The sequence below is a fragment of the Lissotriton vulgaris genome, chromosome 3_1, assembly GCF_964263255.1.
Source record: "Lissotriton vulgaris chromosome 3_1, aLisVul1.2, whole genome shotgun sequence".
Classification (NCBI taxonomy): domain Eukaryota; kingdom Metazoa; phylum Chordata; class Amphibia; order Caudata; family Salamandridae; genus Lissotriton; species Lissotriton vulgaris.
Genome location: NC_141689.1, coordinates 1,185,956,040 through 1,185,978,447, shown reverse-complemented (window position 1 = coordinate 1,185,978,447; position 22,408 = coordinate 1,185,956,040). Strand labels below are relative to the sequence as shown.

The 22,408-nt window shown below is 44.4% G+C and overlaps 1 protein-coding gene across 2 annotated transcripts in view; it reads right to left on the bottom strand.

Moving 5' to 3' along the window:
• Positions 1-22,408, bottom strand: part of LOC147727632 (phospholipid-transporting ATPase ABCA1-like) — a 2,839,360-nt gene that overhangs the window by 1,077,770 nt on the left and 1,739,182 nt on the right. For both annotated transcript variants that reach the window (XM_086961649.1, XM_086961650.1), the window contains exon 29: positions 14,405-14,538. In XM_086961649.1, coding sequence (XP_086817775.1) covers positions 14,405-14,538 — 134 coding nt within the window. The remainder of the gene's footprint in view (positions 1-14,404; positions 14,539-22,408) is intronic.

Here is a 22,408-nt window from a genome sequence, read left to right as displayed (position 1 = left end):
TTCTGTAAGCCATTTCTTAACGAATCTTAGCCAATGAAAAGTAAAACAGCTATCAATGGCTAAGAGTTCTCTTGCACCCTCTTGATATACAGCTAGCTGTGGTGTTATCCACTGGCGTACCCAGTAAATCATTGGTCGACGTGTTAAAATATGTGCTATGCTCTTCATGTTTAGATCATGGAACATTGGGATAAGTGAAGTTGATGTTGGTAGCCTCATTAATCTCCTCACAAACTTCTTTTCCCTATTTGTTAGTTGAGTGGTGTCACCGATTTCGAAAAAGTTCTGAACAGCCCTTGGCAAGTCGCAGTGCTGAATGGTTTACCTGCAATTTCAATGACAAATTTGAATCAAGCAATATACCCAAGTAGGTGAAAGCTGGGACATATTCTAGTTTTTGGTTATTCATCTTAAAATACTTTCTAAATCCTTTATGGGAATTTATGACCATGTACTTAGTTTTACCAGTATTTATTTCGAAACCTTTTGCCGCGCAATATCTATTAAAAGCATTCAGTACGTTTTGCAGGCCCCTGGGTGTCTGCGGGATTAAAATAACATCGTCTGCAAATAGCAGCGCTGGAACCAAGTTCCCACTCAGCTTAGGGGGGTCCTTTTCTGTTTTTTGTAAGTAGCCGACCATATCATTAATATAGAGTGAGAACACACCCCAGTCTCAATCCTCTCTCTATTAGGATCAGTTCCGTGAGCTCCACCTTCATACCCCAGCAGACTCTTGCATAGTTGTCACGGTGTAGCCTTACTATCTGTGCTAGTAGAGTTGGGGGGACTTCCTGTTTTTGTAGTGAGTCCCACAGTAAACATCTGGGTACGAAGTCAAAGGCTAACTTTAAGTTAACGAATGCCACGTAAATATGGCCCCCCTCTACCTTGACATATTTCCAGATGATACATTAAAATCTGAAGACTTGGTCCACCATGCTTTTGCGAGGTCTGAATTCTGCCTATTCTGCCTGGTACTGGGACATTATATTGTTTGTCTCTATCCATTTATTAAGCATATTCAGTAATTGCCTGCAAATATATTTTTGAGCAAATCTATTAGCCTAATTGACCTGTGATCCTCAGGTTTCTGCTTGCAACCTTTTTTATGTATAGGGACAGTTTCTGCCCCTTTCCATGTTGCAGGTAAAGGTGCACCTGCTGCTATGGGGTTTGGCCATTAGGTTAACATATGGGACCCAGACATTCTTATCGTGCTTGAACAGATCTCCAGGGAGTCTGTCCAGTCCCGGGGCTTTTCCCTGCTTAATAGTATCTATTGCGTGTTCAGTTTTTTCCAATGGGGAAATGATAGCTTCTCTATCTTCCTCATTGCCAGCTGGCTCCTTATATTTAGCCGAGGTGGACCGAAAACTTGAATACAAGTTGGTGGATTGCTTGGTCCAAGCTGCTGGTTCCTTGTAATGATCTGTGCACTCTGCTTGGTCCTTGCCCCCACATGCAATTATTTTCCAGAATTCTGACATGTAATTGGTTTTCGCAGCCTGGAGGAGATTCAGCCAGCTATTCTCCTCCCAGTTCTTTCTTGCAGCAGCAAATATCTTAACCTTGGCTGTCCCTAGCATCTCTTATTGAGTCTGCACTCCGCTGTTTTTGGTTCTCAAGTAAACAATCTGATGTGTAACAGGGATTTGTATTTGTATTACTACTGGATTTCTGTTTCTGTCTAGTGTCTCTGGTGAGCAGGGGCTCTAGCTGTGCCACTAGGCAATTGTGCATCGTTGTTACTGATTTCCATGAGGGCCCACTACATCAACAAATGTATTATATATACCAGTCATCAGATAAATATTTTCTGAAATCCGGGCCATTTAATGACTCTACTGTTATTCCCTATTAGGGGCCGTATTTTTGGTGGCCAACGGCCAACGGATCATCCCCTGCTATATCCAGGCAAAGTGGTAGATGGTCACTGTCCTCTCTCGAGTATATTCTAAAACCCATGATCCTACTCCAACTATGTGTACTGTGCAATGATATCATCTATTTTTGACTGCGAGCTACCTCTTTTCAAAGTATATAAAGAGTGGTTATCATTCTTCTTATTAGTCACCCTCCCATTGTAAGCCCTTAAATGAAGTTCAACAGTGAGCTGCATTATCTAAATTGCAGCGTTTGTGCACGGTTTTGGGGGTACGGCCGCTAGCTGGGGTTGTCCTCTTGCCATATCCTCTGTCTCTGTTAAACTTTCTAGGCCATTTAGTGGGTTGTAAATGCAGTTGAAGTCCCTGCATACACTCACAGTATCATTAGGGTCTGCGTGGTCCAGGGAGCTACTTAATAAATCTATAGTTTTAGAGTTGAGATTTTGCCTAATTGGTCTATTGTAGACATTGAAGAGGTACAATTTTTTGTTGTTGTGGATGTTTGTGTCCATGTATACTGCCAACAGGTCATGCGGGTCTATTGTATGGACATTGATTCGCATTCCCAAGGTTATTTTTGTCCATACTACAGGCCCCCTGAGGATCTTCCTCTCTATGACCCTACATCGTTCTTGTAATATGTTTTGTACCCCAACTTAAAAGAGGGGGTCAGCAACCCTTTCTCCTGGAAGAGGCAGAGGTCAAATTTGTCTATATTCCTATGGAAATCTGTGTCCTCAAGTTTTTGTTTTAAGCCTGCAACATTCCAGGAGACAATAACTATGGGGGCTGTTCTTTTTGCTAATACTTTATGGATCTGGAGCTGCTCTTCTAAACTGAGCTCTACTGCATTATTATTTGAGGCTTTTATTATGTATTGTATTTGGCGCCCTCCTGCACGTGTCTCATTCAATGGTATACTGCCACTGTGGCTTCCTTCCCGGTCAGGTTGCTTGTCTGTCGTCAGATTTGCATGTTCTTCTACCCTTAGTCAATAGACTATATCAAGACTTGATGTTCAGTGATTGGGCAGTGCCTCACTAGTAGAGGGGTTTCTGTCCCAGATTGTGATATTAAGGTCTCTTTAGGGTCATGCAATCAAAAGCGCTGGGCTACCTTGCTTGACGCGCTTGTTCTTTGATCCATCATGATCAGTCCCTCTACTTTGTCTCGATTGACCATGGTCAGCCTAATGGTGTCCGTTCTCTCAATTCCTCCCTCCAAGAGCACTGCCCTCTGCCCTCTCTACGTCTGAGCGCACTACAGTCAAGCATTGCCCCTTGAGCATGATCCAGTGTATGATTTTGTTTTTTAGTGAGCCTTCATCCTCCCTGTTTCCTGCTGTAACCTTAGGTATATTAGTTACATACACCTTCCGGCCTTCTTTGCTACTGTATGGCCGTTCCCTGGGCAATGGTTTAGACAAGTAATTTGCCTCATGTTGCGTTCTAAGTGGGGGCCTTCAAGTTTGCGGACCATATAGCAATCAAAGAGCACCTTCCTGTGTTATTTGTGACCAGGTTTTAGACTGGGGTCTACCTGGGTGTGTTATCTGGTTTGCGTCATTACATAAAGTGTTTAGCGTATTCACTTCATCTCTTTGGTAATTGGGCATCTACCCCTTCTAGAACCCTCTGGGGGTATGGGATTTGTGAGATTCTAGCTCTCATTATTTGTGTGTCCCCCCTAACTCGCGCATTATGGATAATGACGGTTGCGCTATTTGTGCTGATTGCCTCTTAGCTTCCTAGGGGTCCATTAGGATGGCGGGCGGACTTTGCCCGCCCACCATCCTGTCGGTGAAAGGGACCGCCCGCCACAAGGGCGGAGGTCCTGTGGGCAGCATTAGGATGCGCCCGCCACAGTGGCGGGAGCATCTGCATTCCTACCATTGTGGTGGGCGGTGCACACAGCACTGCCCGCCACAATCGCGGGAAGGCATGCTGTGCACTTCCATGCACAGTATGGCAGGCACCGCGCAGTGCCTGCCATGCTGTGCATGGAACTGCTTGGGGGTACCATAGGTACCCCCCATTTGCACCCCCCACCCCCAGTCTCTGGAGGCCCACAACGGGCCCCTGCAGGGAGTCCCCGCATGCCTTCCCGTGGAGAAGGCATTGTTTAAAGCCCATGCTAATATGGCTGGCGGTGTCTGATAGACACCGCCATCATATAAACCCTTTTCCGCCCCAGTCGGTTTGCGACTGGGGCGGAAAAGCGGCGGACCGTCTTTCGGTCCGCCGCGGACCCCCCAGCCATACTAATATGGTGAGGGGTCATTCCGGAGCGGATGGCGGGCGGATTGCCCCCCCCAGGCCGGCGGTGACAACCGCTGGCCTGGCAAGGGCAATCCGCCCCCCATCCTAATGGGCCCCCTTATGTGATGTGGGTTGGTAGGATGTGTTACATAAATGGCATCTAGTTGGTTCTTCAGGGAGGTTACTATAGATTTTAAATTACCTACTTTTTTTTGTGAATTAACTTCCTCAGCTAGTACTTGTATCACCTTAGGTTCATCGAGGCACTTACACCCATGATTGAAAAGCTTCTTTGGATACTATGGTCTCTGTGCATATGCAACTAGAATGAGTCGCTGTTCCCACTATGAGGGCCCTGCCAGGGTTTTCTTCGGCTTTGGCTAGCAATGTGTATCTATTTGTAAGAGTAATGCCTACAGTATCTGCGTTACCCATGCCTTCTCACCGCTTTCCTTTGGACTACTGGTCCCTTGCCTGTTTTTTCTCCTGATGGTAACTTCTGTGTTGCAGTGGAGGGTGTGGTTTGAGGGTTGAGGGTTGTTGGTACTTGGATAGAGGGGTGTTGCCAACTAGTTGAATGCACTATAACGTCACTATGTAATAGTGTTGGTTGTTTTGTATGCTGCCTGCTTTGCATTGAAGGACGTGATTTTCCTTTTAGGGGGGAGCTTGTGTTTTTAACTGCTCCTTCGAGCATAATCTCCACCTCTTCTATTAAGTTATCTATCTTGCTTATTGTACAATTTCCACCAATGCTTTCTTTTAGTTTTGGTGTTTTCCCTTCCCCATTGGTGCCTCTGAGGCTTTCCTCGTACCCATGGTCAAGATGTTTAAAGCCCACAGGTTTTGTTACTTTTCACTCTATATATGATCAGGGTTAAGGGTCCTGGCATGAGAAACTTCAATGTGGATAGGGGTGGCGGTACAGTAAGAAATTGGAGTTTGGAAGGAAAGTATACTGTTTCTTACATCTCTTCGGGGTCGATATTGGCATTGTTGCATAGCCTGTTCGACTAGACCTAGTCTGACCCAGTCCAGCCATTACAATTTAGTTTGATTTCCTTATGCTATCGCGTGTGGCACAGTACCTAATTTAATGTCTTTTTCAGTTCTTTAGTTTAGGTGAGCTGATGTTGATGCCGGGAGGCAGATTCTGCTCTACGACCAAGGTCCTCCGAAGTGCAAGAATGCCAGGACAAAGAGGGGGCGCCCAGCCCAGCCTCCTCCAGCCTCTCCCATGACCCTGGCATGCCCGCGCGCGTCCCACACTGCAGAATCCTGTGGGCTCTCTTGAGAGCCTCTAGGCGCAAGCTTTAGGGCAGAGGTTGTGGTGGTGGCTTCTGCTGCAAAGGAAGTTGGGGAATGGAGTCCCCTGGCTGGATGCTGGTGCCCGGTAGCCCCTCTTGAGTGCCCCCGGGTGCGAACAGTAGGGCAGGGGTCGCAGTGGCGACTCTTGCCGCAAAGGATGTTGGGGATTGGAGTCCCCTGGCTGGTTTCTGGCATCCCGTGCTGCAGGAGTCTGTAGCTCCTCTTGAGCGCCTCCTGGCACAAATAGTAGGGAAGAGGTCGCGGTGGCGGCTCCTGCCGCAAAGGATGTTGGGGATTGGAGTGCCTTGGCTGGATTTCTTTGTGCTGCCCGCCTATGTATCCACAACAGCAGCTCCCAGTTAATGTTTGGCTACGGCCCAATAATTTATATTTGAAAATAGCACACTCTGTGCGAAATGTTGGAGTCCAAATTGACGATAGATTCTCAATGGAGGCTACTGTTGATAAAACGGTAACTGTCTGCCAGGGACTTCTAAGAACTTTGAAGAATATTGTCCCTAAGCTTCTAGGAACTACTCCAAGAACCTCTTACATACTGATAAGTTACTAGCGCCATGATGCAAGTTGGATGATAGTTGCGCTTAATAAATGATTATTATTATTATTAATAATAATGCCCTGGGTACCCCTGGTATCATACACCAAGGACTTATAAGGGGGTAATGTATTTGCCAGTTTGGGATTACCAAGTGGAGCATAACAGGTTTGGATGAGAGCACAGAAACTGGGGTCTGGGCAGCAGACTCCAGTGCTCAGAGTCATAACCCTCAAGATTTGGAGCAAAAAGTGGGGGTGACCGTACAAAAGGGACACTTTCCTGCACTGGCCCTGTAGGATATCATGATGTCTATCAGGTAGAAGCTTGTGTTGATTCTTACTGATACCACTGTTGTGCTGCACTGCATCACGTAGGGCAGAGTGGAGTCCTGTGGCAAGAAGATTTCCATCTCTAGCTGTGACTGGGGCACCAGGATATCTCCCTGGTCACCAAACACCTGACAGGGTCCCAGAAGAGATGGCATTAGCAGAGGTTTCTTTGCAGATCATGAGTGGGGCCCACATCCCAAGGTGTGTACCGCATCTTCGACCAGTGGAGAGATCACTGGCTTTATTTTATTGCCACTGTGAGAAAACAGTGTCTACAATTTTGGAAATTGTACTTCCCACAAGAGCACTCAATAAGTGACACGTTCTGGCAGGAATGGAATAGAGGACTCCAGTATGCCTACCCGCCACTACCTTTCCTGCCATGAGTTTTGAACAATATCAAGAACGACTCTCCCAAGCCATCCCTGTGGCCCGAAATTGGGCCAGGAGAGTGTGTTACATGGTACTTCTGAGCATGAGCATCTGTCCTCTGATTAGTCTCCAATTCTGGAGGACCACCTGTACCTTCCTGTTCTCTATCCAAATCTGTGCAACTTACACCTCTATGCATAAAGATTAAGCGGCTGTAATTGACTGCTTTTGAATTTCTTCCTGAAGAGGAGGATGTCATCCTTGCTCCAAGACATCCCTCCCAAAAATTCACTTATGCTGGGCACGGAAACAAGTTATTAACATGATGTGGTGCTGGAATTTTGACCCCTTATAGGTGAAGTTGTCAGACGTACTTTTTGTCTTTGGCCTAACAAGGCATTACAGTAGGCAAAATAAAGTTTTTTTTGTAGGTCTTTTCAACATTTCTACCTTTGCCAAACTAACCTTGTTTAAATCACCTGTTGTGATGAGGGTTATTAAAGGTTTGACACACATTTTTCCTTCCAAGCCTTTTGTGATGCCACGGTGGGGCCTTAACTTTCTCTTAACATTTCTCATCCTTAAATCCCTTCACAAAATAGTGTTGCACATGACCATGTAGGTTCTTGCGTGTGCAAACGGGTCGCAAACTCGTGTGCTTAAGCAAAAACTGGTCGTACATCTGGCCCTTGATTTCTCTGACATCGGGACTAAGTGGCATTCTTTCCAGCCAGTCCTAAAATGCACCCATCAAAAAGTCAGAGACAATGCACTTTGTTCGACACCAAGGTCAACATTATTAATAATACGTCTTTTTTATGTGTGTTTTTCTATTTAGCACATGATGATTCTTTTTGTCACACAATGAAAATAATGAAATTTGTGACATACTTAGGAGCCTGGACTCAGGGTACAATAATCTATAACCATCCTGCGAGAACCTGAATCTGTTAAAATGGATTAGAGAACCCACACATATGAGAGGGAATGTATTGGATTTGATCTTTGCTGCTAAAGACTCTAATGGAAAAAATCCTGACAGTAGGTTGGTCTAATCACCACTTTGTTACATTTTGAGTGTACAATCCCAGGCAGAATGGTCCAACCACTAGGGTGGTTAGGAGTATTCTTAGCAGGGATTGGAATAGATTTTTGAAGAAAGCAACAGTATCCCCTGTACTCCATATTAAAGGGTCCTTCGGCTCTGAAAAACAGGTGGATTAGAATTATGCAGCTTGTTGTGGACACATCAAGGAAAAACTTGATCAGATTGCCCCTTTAAAAAATGTTCAAAAAAATTAGGTAGACCTTCAGCCCCATGGTACAGTGAAAACTGAGAAATCTGAAAATGGGCTGTAAACAGGCAGAACGGAAGTGGAGGAAGGCTTCTGCACACAAGCATAAGGCCACCTGGAACGAGAAAATATTAAGCTATAAGAAATAAATAGCTGCTGCAAAAGCAGAACACTTTGCAGATCTCATTCTGAAGGCACCTAATAGTACAAATAGTATTTTTAAAATCATGAACGACATTGCCAGTCCAGAATGTGCAAAAAAGAAGGGTCTTCCCACACAAGAGCTGTGTGATAGCTTAGCAGCTTTTTCTGAAGACAAGATTAGAAAAATTATTGAAGAGTTGGAAATGGATGACTCTGATGGTGTGGATAGCAGGCCACTATCAGATAAGCAGGAAGGTTGGGTTGGTGTGACTAAGCCATTAGAGCAGATGGCTTTTTAGATCATTTTGAGATGCCCTCTGAGGAGGACTTTAATAAAACTGCTCTAGGTGTCTCCTCAGGGTCACCTATGTACCCTCTTCCTCATAAAATATCGAAAAAGTTAAGATCAGAACTCTTTCCACCGCTTCGACAATTGTGCAGTTAATCCTTGAGTAGCTGGTTGGTGCCGACCTGCTGGAAACAAGCAATTATAACTCCACTTTTGAAAAAACCTACACTTGATCCAGCCTTCCCCAAAAGTTATAGGCCCATCTCTCACCTACCTTATCCAGTGAAGATCACAGAGCATTTGGTAAGCAAAGCCCCCCCCCAGTTTCAGGAGGTCAACAGTAAGCTGGAGGATGCGCAATTTGGCTTCCGCCCAGGACATGGGACGGAGACTGCTTTGGTGACTGTTTTGGACGATCTTCGAATGCGAGCAGACAGGGGGCAACCAGCTATATTGATTCTGCTGGGCCTGTCTGCCGCATTTAACATGGTCAACCATGTGGTCCTTCTGGCGAGTCTGGAGGGAGCTGGGGTGGTGGGCGTGGCGCTGAAATGGCTCCAATGCTACCTAACCAACAGATGACAGGCAGTAGCTCTGCCCCTCTATCAATCAAAGTTTGTGGATATTCAGTATTGGGTTCCACAGGGGTCAGCGATTAGCCCAATATTATTCAACACTGACATGAGCCCTCTGATTGCTGTCATTAAGTCACATATTATCAGCCTTGATACGGTACATTGGCTGAAACATAGCTCACTGCAATGTAATGCTGACAACACGGAAATCCTATGCTGTGCCGCTGGGAAAGTGCCATTCTCACACCTAACTGACTTCTGGCCTATTCTCACAGATATACCATTGGTACCCGCTGAGACTGTGCGCAACCTGGGAGTCTGTTTCAACGACAAGCTGAGCCTAGAAACTTAAGTCAATAAGATTGTCTGGAGTAGTTTCTCCCCTATTAGAGTACTCTGGAAGATTCTCCTGATGTTACCAACACAGGCACGAGCACTGGTGGTAAGGAGTGTCATTATAACGAGGTTGGATTACTATAATGCCCTGCTGCTGGAGTCCCCCTAGTATCTGACTGGGAGACTCCAGAGAATCCAGACTGTGGCGCCCAAGCTTGCTCTAATGAGGCCACAACGTTCCTCAGCATCTCAGGCTCTTGTGGAGCTTCACTGGCTCCCAATATTACAAAGGATTCAATTTAAATCACTCTGTATTGTTTTTAAGAATCTGCACGGTCTTGGGCCCAAACTGTTGCAGAGCAAATTTGGATGGTACGTTCCCATACGTAGTCTCTGCTTGTCCTCGGCCAAATTGGTGAAAGTGCTAAGGACTAGAAGAGCAAAATTGGTGGGGAAGAGCTTTTAGCACCGCAGCGGCATGGCTTTTTTATAGCCTTCCTATGGACCTGAGACAGATGGAAGATCTGCTGCAGTTTAGAAAGAAAATAAAGACTTGGCTCTATCCCAGAGTATAATATCAGTCCTTTATTTGCCTCTAATGCAGCGTGGCAGTTCTCTTCTGTTTTTATGTTGGTTGGACACATGTTAGCGCCAGGATACCCGTTGGGTCACAGTGCGCTTTATAAGTACGGATAACATTAACATTAACATTAATTTAGGATTCTTAAGCCTGAACAAGTGAGGGAACCGAACCTTGAATTCATATCTGCTAATTTCATAGTAATCAACTAAGTTTTCTAGCAATGTTTCCTTTTCATTTGACTCATGGAGAATAAAATAAACATCACTGTAGATCTAACAAGTGACTTTACTGAGTGGAATGTTTGCAAGTAGCACAGTGCTGACAAAAGGTGGGACTGTGCCCGCTGGTCATTCCTTAAAACAGCCATCAAATGATCGTAGAAATGATTCACTAACGTGAACCATTATGCAAATCCCACTAATAACCTTCTTCGATTGTTATAGTCCATTCATGCAGCAGTTGTAAGTATATTCAACATCCCAAAAAAGTGGGCCTTTTACCTGTAAGTAAAGCACCTCTATGTGGAATGCCATGAGGCTTAAAGTGACTTATTCAAATAATAACCAGTCTGCATTAATTTTTGGTCAGGGTCAACCAGTTGGTGGTTGCACTGCAGTTCTCATATGGTTTATTGTTTGTTATTGTAAACCATTCAGCCATTGATCAGTGTGATTGTTTATATGAATCATAAATGCGAGCAGACAGGTGGAGAACGGTGCATGTGTTCATCGAGTTATGCTCATATTTATGCCATAAAAATAAAAACTGTGACGTTCAATCTTTTTCCAAATATTCTAAAGTCTGACATTAAGAACAATTGTCTCTCTGCCTTCCTCTTCACAAGACACAGGGATAACAGCCCTAAGTGATGGTTTGCAGATATTTCTAAATCCCTGGACATTTGACTTGCTTCAACAGTCTTCACAAAACGTTTTCAGGTGGACCAAGTTCCGTCTTGAGGCGCGAATGCCCAGGGAATATTTTAGAAAAATAGGCTTTCGAGATTCAGAACGCTAGAGAGGGAAGAAAGGCTTCTGGAAGGGAGAGTAAAATAGGTGGAGAATTGAAGGTCCTGTGTGAGACTGGATAGGGGTTTAGAAAACAAAAACCTATGTGTTAGACCTGGCACCCTTGGCGTGGGTCTCCCTTCCATTTTTGTTACAGTTACCTCATGTGTTTTTGCTGGTGTTAGCTGCTCATAGCACTGTGCCACTGCCAATCAGTGCCACAGTGCTCCCTGTAAAAAATGTATATCTTGATTGGATTCCATGATTGGCTTATTTGGTTTACTGTCAGACCCCAGTAAAGTGCACCATGAGTGCCCAGGGCTTGTAAAACCAAATGGTGCTAGTGGGCTTGAGCACTGGTTGTGCCACCCACAGAAGCAGCCTTGTAAAGTGTGTCTAAGGCCTGCCATTGCAGAGCCTGCGTGCAGTCTGGTACTGTCATGCGAACTGGGCAAGGGCACCCACTTGCCAGTCCCTAAACCTTTCCTTTACTTCATGTGAGTCACCCCTATGGTAGGACCAAGGGCAAGGTGCATTGTAAGCATAAGGTAGGACAAGCCCTGATGTGTGTGTGTGGCATGTCCTAATAGTGAATTACAGCCATTTTCGTTTTTCACTATTGCAAGGGTACCTGTTCTCATAGGCCAGAATGGGCTGTTGGAATTGTAACATCCTATGATCCCAACAGACTCAGGGAACATGGTAGAGATTCGAGTTTAGTATGCTTGAACTCAGAATAATATAATACATATTTCAGTAAAGTTTATTTTAATTTTCCGTGTTTGCAAATACCACTTTTAGAAAGTTGGTATTTGCTTGCCTGACCATTTCAGCCCGCCTCTGCTCTGATGTGTATCTGCTGTCTGGTTTCTGTGAATGACAGGGCTGGAGAATTCCAGGAGACAGGTTGGGGCAGCCAGGTGGTGAATAGGAAGATTACATTCAGATAGGTGTGGAGAGTGCACCTAGACTCCGAATAGGGCTGTGCTCTGCCGCCACAATGCAGGATCCTCCTGGGGAGCTTCTGATGTCTCTGCCCTGCACCCTGCATACTGAAAGGACAAGCCAGAGTCCTGTCAACAAAGTACTCCAGAAATGGGCTGAACTGGGCAAAGGCCCCCTGGCCTGAAATAACAAAAGAATTGTGGTATAGAGATTGGGACCCTGCTCCCAAGAAATTAGATCCTGCTGAAACAAGAAGAACCTCTGCCCGATGAGAAGGAACTGGGAAAGCTGCAAGGAGGAGTACTGTCCCTGACCTGGGGGATTGGACTGCAGTGGCTGCCTTGCTGCGAGAGGAGAGGAAAAAGCTGGAAAATACTTTGTTCAACTTGTGCTTTCAAAGATCTACGAGGGCTTGTGGGTGAGCTTGCCCCCTGAACGGAGTCCCAGGACTATTAGACTCCCAACGCCTTCACAAAGAGCTGCTGGAAATTGCAAATTTTGCCGTACTGCTGGACCCGCGAAGCCCTGACTGCCATGGAACCTGTGCCGTTGTCGCCCCTAACCGTGTGACTTTCGCTCCCTTTACGAGCCGTAGCTCGCACCGTAAGCTACCAGGCCCGCACCGCTTCACCCGCCCCCCTTTGAACCGCAACGTGTCCCAGCCGCTGGCCTTCTAAAGTACACAGCGCACCGCAGGGCGGAGTACGGCTTGCACGCTTGCAGCGCACAGTCCGCCCCGCACCGCACTGCTTGGAACTACACGGCATCCCCGCTCTGAAGGTACAACGCGCACAAAGCATCGGACGTGGACGCCAGAAAGTCAGGACCGTCCGCCTCGCTCCCCATGGCCCCTGCTCTACGCCTCACACGAGACGCCGACAGAGAGCCGGGGTCCGCACGACAGCAGGGTCGACAATGCTCCTGGATCGCCTCCACTGCAACAGTGCCTCTTCCGCATCGATCCAAGGTAACTGTACGCCTCACACTGTGGTTGTGTGCGCACCGGACCCGAGAGTCTGCGGCGCCTATTTGACTCTGCCTAGGTACGTTTCGTTCCCGTGAGAGCTGCATAGACAGCGCGAAGCGCACAGAACTGAAAACTACGCATTTTTAAACAAGAACTGCATTCCTAACAGTATTTGTGGCCTATTTTCACGTTGTTTGGTCTTGTGCTAAGCCTTTATATAAAAGGTACTTATTTTTATACAAACCCTGGTGTGGTGTCCATGTGTGGTGTTGTCACTGAGTTACAGTATGTGTTCACAAATGCTTAACCTACAACGCTCTGAGATAAGTCTTGTCTGCTCGCGCCACACTACCTAGAGGGTGAGCAGGGGTTGTTTTAGAGGGTTATCCTGACTAGAGGAGAGGGTCCCTGCTTGTCACAAGTACTTACCTGTGCCAACCAGAGACCCCCAAATCTAACATTTGGCTTAGAAAACAAAAACCTATGCAATTGTGAAAGACACAATAAGTTCTGCTGTAGGATATCTCAGTAGTTTAGAGCACTTGTATAGAATATCTGAATGTGACCTGCAGGACACCATCAGATTTCAACACTTAGCAAAAGCTGAAACTGGGCATTGTAAAATCTCATGTTAGTGTCTCATCTTTGTAGCTTTGAGGAAGTGACATTCGCATGACAACATGTCTGTCTCCTCTTGAGCCTACTCAAGGTGGTAAAATCAGTACAACACTAGCTTTCAAATAACTGAAGGACTGACTTTACTGTCATTCACAAATCAACCTACATGGTGCGGACATTCATTCCTTTGAGGTCACACAAATGATTATTACTAAGGCAGGTATTAGTATGGATGAGCTAAATGCAGGCCTATGCATATTAAAGGCCGCTGTGCCAGAGTCAGTCAGTGTGAAATGTTTAGCCTTTTTTGCTTCTGAGGATGCAAGTTGAGTAAGTTTGAGGTCATCAATATTCAGGAAGTGGTAGGCCATGGGTAGGCCATTGACTCGACTAAGCCTGGGTGCACAACTCTAAGAGATGATACTGTGACACAAGCATTTTTTTACCAGCTTAAATTAAAGAGTTAATTTAGCTTTATGTCACAGAAAGTCTACCCCCAAATGCAAGTAGTATCCCTTATGGGCATTTTTTTCTTTGGTAATACTACAGGGAGGAACTAACATTTACACCTTAATATTTACAAGAATCTTCACTGAACTGCTGCCACAGACTTTGCATGCTGAATCTCTGAGAGGTTTTTCGAGCATTGACAAACTGAATATTTCAATTATTCTGGAGTTTTGGGCTTTGTCTCAGCTAATTCGCCCAAGCCTAATGCTGACTGTACTTTAGAATGATTGAAGGGGGGAGAGGTAAAATAATTAACTGTATTTAAACCCAACAAGTGAAACAGTACCCTATATTGATTGGAATTTGCTTGTAGCCTTACAAATACAATATTTAGTCAGTAGCCAAGAATATACCGTTATTTTGTTATAATGCACGTAGATTGTGAGAAACAAATATAATTTATTTCTTTGGATGAATTACCTGTGCAACAAATCCTTTGCGACTCCTGCGGGCGTGGTGAAACCTCTTTATAAAGAGGGCAAGGAACTGCCGGTAGATCAGCATCCAGCCGCTCACCACGTAGGACCCCTTTCCTCTCAAACCCTCGGTGCTCCCTGCAAAATACAATGTCATAGTTGTGGTGACCTTAGCTTCAGTTTCGAGTTGATGTGCGGCATCATAAATGGCAAGAACATATTATTTCTAATAATATATAACCCCAGTGCTTAAATACATAAGTGGAGGTGGCCAAAATTGTTTGTAGGAGACCGCCACCCGCTTCCTCCCATTGGCACCACACACTTCCAAAACTGGAACTGTCCATTGGCTCCATAGAGAATTCCAAGCTAGATTGCAGCAAGCAAGCAAAGCAAGCAAGACAGCTTCCTACAAGAGGAACTAGATGGGTTGTTCCACTCTAGGAAATGTTTCCCTTGGAGCATTCCATTTTTCACACACTGTGGAATTCCTTCATACACTTTCCCGTACAATCATAATTACAATTGACATATATGTGGCCATTGATCTGCATGTGCCGCAGAGGGACCAAGTCTTGGAATAGTGTGTAGTAACAACTTTCTGATTAATTGACTGTCGTTGTCAGTAACTTGCACTATCTTCAACCTGAACTCCATAGCTGTCGGATGTGCCATCATGAACAACCATCTCCTTCCTGAGCTCTCCCCACAACTGGAGGCAACTCAGTATGCAGTACAAGTTATATATGATTCATTTGCTACATGAAAAATAAAATTGCAAAAACATAATATCTGGGAAAATAAATCATTCTTATGAATTAGGAACATATACACCATGCACCACAAATGTAAGTGTGTGAAGGAAGGGACGATCATAAGACAAGCTACTTTACATGAGAATCTCCTTCTTTAGCAGTATGTCTGAACTTTGGAGTTGAAGGAAGACCAGTACAGCACTGATTGTCTGATGGGTAATACTGACATTCCAAAACAAAAGAAGAAGCATAGAGGTGCTGATAGAATCACCCTCCTAACAGTATTATATAAACAATGAGATTCTATCAATGTGCAGTAGTGATTATTTTATATTCTATAAAACCCTGAAAAATAATCACTACCGCACATTGATAGAATCTCATTGTTTATATAGGGCAATGCTGACAGCCAGGAAGGAGATGTGACTAGGCACAGAAAGTCAGTGCAAAGCTTAAAGAGACGAAATTGTGTGTTTTATATCAAAATGATCTTGTATATAATTTCACTATTGTTCACCTTGCATCGTTCATCGCTGTGTCACTTGTCACTTGCGCTGTCCACCCTGTGTGTCACTAGCACGTTTGTGCACAAAGTGTTTTCAGGTTACACATACATTCAGTGTAAACAGCGTTGATACTACTGTTTCCCGACACTTTCTCGTAATACATAGTGCCTTTGGCACAGCCTCTAACCTTGGAGTCTCCCTTGTCTGTTCTTTTTGCAACTATATGAGCATGATTATCTAATAGCCTTTTTAAATATTACCTGTTGAGACATTGTCCTTGTTACAAACGTTTCCCCATACCTAAGCACTGTATGCTGCTGAGGCAACAGCTTTCTGCCTATAAACATAAAGAATAATACTCAATGCTTGGCAACTGATTTTGTATCTGAGTCAAAGTATGGCGTTCAAAGAGGATTTCAAGTTAGTTAATACCTTATGAATACGATCTGATCAACTCAGCTTATGGTTGAAAGGGATCCCTGAATAATCATAGACCGAAATGTATTCAAGAGGGTGTCTGCCTACCATTGGATGCCTTTTAATGGGCAGTGATGGTGGCAGAGCTATAATCTATGTGCTTGGGTGCACACATGATGGAGCACGAACAACAGTATCAATTTACTAAACAATCCAGTGGCCCATGTGCAGCACTAAATTGTGTGCATTCATTAAACATTTAGTATAAAATGGTCTATATGTGCACAGGAGAACTGAACAAGGTCTTCTAACTTGCTCATTTGTTTAGAATTGGATTCCACTTCTCAGTTGTCAAGCAGGAAAAAGTCCTGCCTCACTTGTTTTTTATACCCGCTGGAAGTAATAAAATTGCCAAAATATACTGTCCTGTGCATCTGATCTATTTTGATGGTTGATATTTCATCAGTTACTTCCTCAAATTGGCCCATAAACATTGTTTTCAATAAAGTTCCATTTGCTTGAGAGCAGCATCTGGATTGTTTAGGGGGTTCTTCATTCCACAGTCTTCAGAAGGGCAACAAGGAGAACGTGGAGCCGCGGTAAGAATAATTTAGATTGATTTAATTAATATAATGTGTAATGCATGAACTGTTTATTTTATTTTGGAGGGAAAGGTTGTTTTTATTTGGGCTTTTGAAGGAGGATTGTTTTACTATGGGCTTTTGTAGGGAGGTATAATGTGTTTTGTATTTTTTAGAGGTGGTGGGGCACTTCCCTCGGTTCACCACTTTGAAAGGTCACCAGCCATTACTGCCTCGAAACAGAGCAGAGAAAGGCATGTGAACTGTTGGTTCTCTGGTGTTGAGAAAAACACAATTTTACATGTTCATTAGCTTTTCCGGCTTAACGCCGCACTCCACCACTTCAGAAATGCAGGTCTGCACCATATTTACAAGAATATGGTGTAGACCTGCGTTTCCACCTGAGCTGGTGCTACACTTAGCAAGCTAGCGTTAATGCAGGCACCCATGCACCATAGTGCAAGGGTATCTGCGTGTAGGGAAAGATTGTTTATGTGCAGGAAGGTCTCCCTTCCTGCACATAAACGATATATAAATGCTGTTTTGAAATCTCTGTGTATGCTGCTTAATGCAGCACACATATAAGTTGCAAAACAGCTGTTGGACTTGGCCCTTTTTGCAGGGTCATCCCAGAACTTTGTGCCTTCCTCCTGTATTTTGTCTGACCTGTTGTTGGTGGTTTTATGTCTCTGGGCTCTTTATCCCTGCTAATCAGTGCTAAAGTGCATGTGCTCTCTCATGTAAACTTGGTAAGATTGGTCTATACCTGTTTGGCACATTTAATTTACCTGTAAGTCCCTTGTACAGTGGTATCCTATATACCCAGGCCTGTAAACTAAATGCTACTGGGGGGATTGCAGCGCTGCTTGCACCACCCACCAAAATAGCCTCTGAAGCCTGCCACAGGCCTCTACCACGTGTGTTTGTTATAAACAAGGAACTCACAAGGTAGGAAGGAAACTGGGTATCAACTACTTATGAACAACAATTGGTCCTTCAAACAGTCATAAGTCAAAAAACAATGAATATAGACCAGAATCAGTACTATATTGAATTAAGATGTCCAGCCAGACATTTGTTTTTAAAAATTCAAAAGCAATTGTTTGTGATAAATCAGAAAGTAATCGAGTGGGACACAGTCCTGTATCCTTCAAGAACAAACGTAAAGACACTCACAAGTAAACACACATTTTTCAGGCAAAACAGAAAACTTTACGGCAATACAAAATAATGGGGGCAAGCTTTTAGAAGTAAACAGTGATGCACTTGCTTTAACAAATGAGTTTAACGTGCATGCTGTTTAAATAGTCGACAACGTTTCGATCCATAACTAGATACATGGATCATCATCAGGACAAGAAAGTTTAGCAAGCCTGAAATTACGCTGCCTGTGGAAAGAAATGAAATGGGGAGGGAGGCAGGAAACACAACATTAAAATCTTTCAAGAGTGAAAGTGAAATGACACGTGACCTCCAGAATTTCAACCACACTATGAAAATGGTGATATACAATATGAGACAATGGCAACATTGATCTATTTACAAAAGGTGTATACGAATTAAAGTGAAACAACGGGTCTAGCATGAGTGTTAAGAAAGGTAATTTGTGGCCACACACACAGCTGGCAGACAGAATTAATAAAGGACTCTTGCTTAAACAGAGGAATCCCGGCAAGTAGCAGGAGTTCCATTGTGAGGAACTTGGTTTTAAAATGCAGGCAGTAAGTGTTTGTGAAGGTCTCAAAAAGAGGTGGTGAAGTGGTGTTACCGATGCATGAAAAGACATAGTGAGCCGGTCAATTTATACGAACCACAAGCGAACAGCGAAGGACTGGAGCGTTCTGTTCGAGTGGTGAGGATAAAAAGGTGAAAGTCGTGGTGTGCGCAGGGTTCTTGAGCTTATAAGAATCATAAGAAGCTCGGACAAGCAACAAGGGACTGGAGAGTTACGTTTGAATGGTGAGCATGAAGGTGGAGGAGTGGGGACTAACCTGAATGGCGAGCGCGGAAAATGAAGATCCAAGGGTTATAGAAGTAAATAGTTCGAGCTGGAAGGATAAGGGGATGAGTTAGTGCCGTAATAAAGGGTAGAGATCCGAACCGTGATTAAACCAATAAGGACAGGAGCTTACCTACTTATGTTGGAAATGGGTAAAACCCATGCCGATGTTGCTAGATGACCAATGCGGGTAAATTACGGCACCAGGGGTGAATTACGAATGGAACTTTGAGGGCGTCCGTAGGTTTGATAACGGCGGCTCATTGTCGATCGCAAGTTTAGCCTAAAAGGGGAAAGGGCATCAGTTGCGTGCTTGGCAACCCATTGTCTGTTGCCTGGAGAAGAACGCAAGCGCTGTCTTACCAGTAGTTTCTGTGAGTCTCAAGAGCAGAATCGCTGGTGCGGAAGGGCGGCGAGTTAAACAGTGCAAGTAGGGTGGTGAGGGTCAAGTGATGGGCACATGGTCTACGCACAATGTGACGCTAGGGAAAACATGCTCACATAGTTGGTGAGGAGACTAGTGGCGTCCATGTTGGGTGAGTGAGGAAGTGACCCGGTTTTCGGTAGATTTGTGACATGGAACAATGCAAAAACATGTAATTGACATTTATATTCACAAAATTGAATTATGAACACAAGGTAGAAAGAGTACTGGAATTTAGGGAATTGAAATTGAAAATTATAACTGGAAAATGAGTAACCCATTAATGAAACCTTAGTTGTTAATGTTGGCAAAAAAGGAAAAAGCTAAGTTGCAGTTTTTAGATTAAGGTTGTCCAATCTTCGTAACTGTTTAGGCCATTTTTGATAGTGTCCAAATGGATGATGAGTTTCAGTTCTTCTTTATTCAGAAGCTGTGCTAGGTCAGCCCCTCTGGCTGGCTTGTTTCAAAGTTTTAAGCACAGTCCATTTGATATCATCATTCTTGTGGCCTGCAAGGTTGAAATGTTCGACCAGTGGCACATTGGGGGTGTTCCAGCGAATCCTGCTGTGGTGCTGTCCGATGTGAGTCTTGATTTCTTGTGTAGTCTGTCCGATGTAGTTCTTTGGCAAGGGCATTGTATCAAATAGATGAAGTTACAGGTATTACAGTTGGAAAAAGTATTTGACTTGATGACAACATTCTCAAAAAGTAAAGGTTTTACCTTTCATAGTAAAATCACACATATTGCAATTGCCACATTTCGAATGTCCTACCAAAGGTGTGATGCCCCAGTGTGCATCCAATATGAGAGGTGGTGTTGCATTGGATAGTGCTGCTCGCACCAAGTGGTCCTCCAAATTGCGATTTTTGCGAAAGGCAAACAGGGGGCGGCCCATGTTTAGGGTACCTGCGTTAAGGGTGGGCCAATGTTTAAGAATAGATTTGCGGATAGGATTGGACACCGTCGAGAACGTTGTAACACAGACTATTCGGTTGGTGTTATTTTTTGGCTTTGGTGATAGTAAGATTTCTCTGGGGCAGTACCAAGCACGCTTTTGGGAATTACGAACCAAGCGATTGGGATAGCCACAAGCCTTTAGTTTGGTGGATAGGACAGAGGCTTCTTGGAAATAATCTTCTTTAGTGTAATAGTTACGCCTGATGCGTAGGAATTGGGAATAGGGTAAGAAGTCACATGAAGCCCTAGGAGGATTGCTTTCATACCTGAGCAGTGTGTTATGCTCCGAGGGCTTTCTGTAGAGTCTGGGCAGTAGTTTGCCGCTAGAATAGTATATTCCCGGAAAGGGAAAAGAGGATTGATCTAGTGACAGGGTGAATTGTAATCCCAGGCAGTTGTTTAGCCAGTGCAAAAATTGGTGAAGTGTCACCTCGTTGTTATGCCAAATTAAGAAAACATCATTGATGTAGCGGCGCCAAAGTTTGACGCCAGAAATGAAGGGGATGTTGGGTAACAGAATGATAGTGGTTTCTAGGAAATCCATAAAGAGTATAGCTAAATTGGGGGTAAAAACCACCCCCATTGAAGTACCCTTATCCTGTTGGTAAAACTCGCTGTCAAAGGTGAAGAAGTTCCTGGTGAGGCAGAGTTCAAGAAGTTGTAGTCTAAAAAGTGTGGGAACAGTGTGCGGTCTGGGTCTAGAGTCAAGAGTTTTTTTAATCACTGTCAAGGCAAGGGCCTTAGGGATGTTAGTGTACAGTGATTCAACATCCATTGTACAGAGCAGATCAGTGGTTTGGTTAAAAGGGCGATGTCCTTCCATGTTCATCATTCCCATACTGTCCTTGATATAACATTGTGTTTGGGGTACAAAATCCTTAATGAAGAAGTCCACATATTGGCTGAGTGTTTCCAGTATAGAACCAGAGCCTGAAACTATAGGGCCGCCAGGTGGAGTGGCGAGGTGTTTGTGAATCTTAGGTAGTGTGTAAATCACTGGCATTCTGGGTGACTTTACGTTTAGAAATTGGTATTCTTTCTGGCTGAGGTAACCTTTGGTTTTAGCTTTGGTGGTGATTTGAAGAATAAGCCCTTGTCGTTCCTTTGTGGGGTTAGTAAAAAGTCTACAATAGTGGTCAGTGCTCAATAGTTGGCGGAGTATTTCAGCTTTGTAGGAATCTATTTCTTGTAGGACAATGCCCCCTCCCTTGTCTGCAGATTTTATTACAAGGGAGTCATTCTTTTTCAAAGTATCAATGTTTTTTTTCTCTTGGAGAGTTATTTTGTACAGTATGGAATGTTTCTTGTTTTCAAGTGCATTCAGGTCTTTCATGACCATTTTCTCGAAGGTAATAATTTCACCCGGGATCATGCTGGCTGTGGGTGAAAAAGTTGAAGGTGGGCGAAAGGGTGTGTTTGTGGTTTAAATCTTGTTATCGATTGATTTGAAGACAAACAGTTTAAGTAAACAAGGCTCTCGGCTCCGTAAAAACTGTGCATATGGGACCACAAGGTCGCAAAGATAAAAATTACCAAAGGTAAAGGCATGGAGCGGGCCCCCATACTGAGAAGAAAGCAATAGCATACATTCAAAAAGAAACCCCCTCACCTCCCAGTCCACCCCCTCTCCCCCTCATCCACTGTATCAATCAAGGGAAAGGGAAGCAAGGGAAGAAAATAAAAGGAAGGATAGAAGATGGGAAATATTGGCTAGTGCTCAACGTCGGAAGGTACGTGTCCCCTTAGAAGCAGCGTCTGGAATTTACTTGTCTGGAAGGCGAAGGAGTCGCAGATATTGAGGGCATATTAATTCCTTGAACTCCGACACCAGCAATGTGAGGAAGGGCTGGCACAACTCGGGGAATTCTGTACCTCTGCCATCTAACGTCAAAGTCAGTTTTTCCATGCCCAACACGGAGCACAATCGCTGAATCCACCCGGTGTGTGTAGGGAGCACCAATGTATTAGGATGTTCTGTATTGCTGCCCCTAGGGCAATGGCAATCAGTCGGCCCTTCCGTGACTTAAGGGGATATGTCAGCAGATTAGGAAGGCCCAGGAGAATGTATGAGGGAAAGCGCGGGAGCTGCGTTTGTAAGTGTAGATCTACCTCATCAAGAACTTGGGACCAATATGATTGTAGAGCTGGACAGCCCCAAAGAATGTGCTCTAGGGTAGCCATCTTCCCACACCCCCTCCAGCACCGATCGCTCCGGCGCTGTTCGAAGAGATGAATGCATTCAGGTGTGTAGGACCAATAGGTGGCAACCTTAGTTAGGGTCTCTGTGAGCCCCATATGGTACGCTGAATGTCGTGCCCTGTAGTAGATACCCTCCCACTCCTTGTGGCTTAGTGTCCTTCCTAAATCC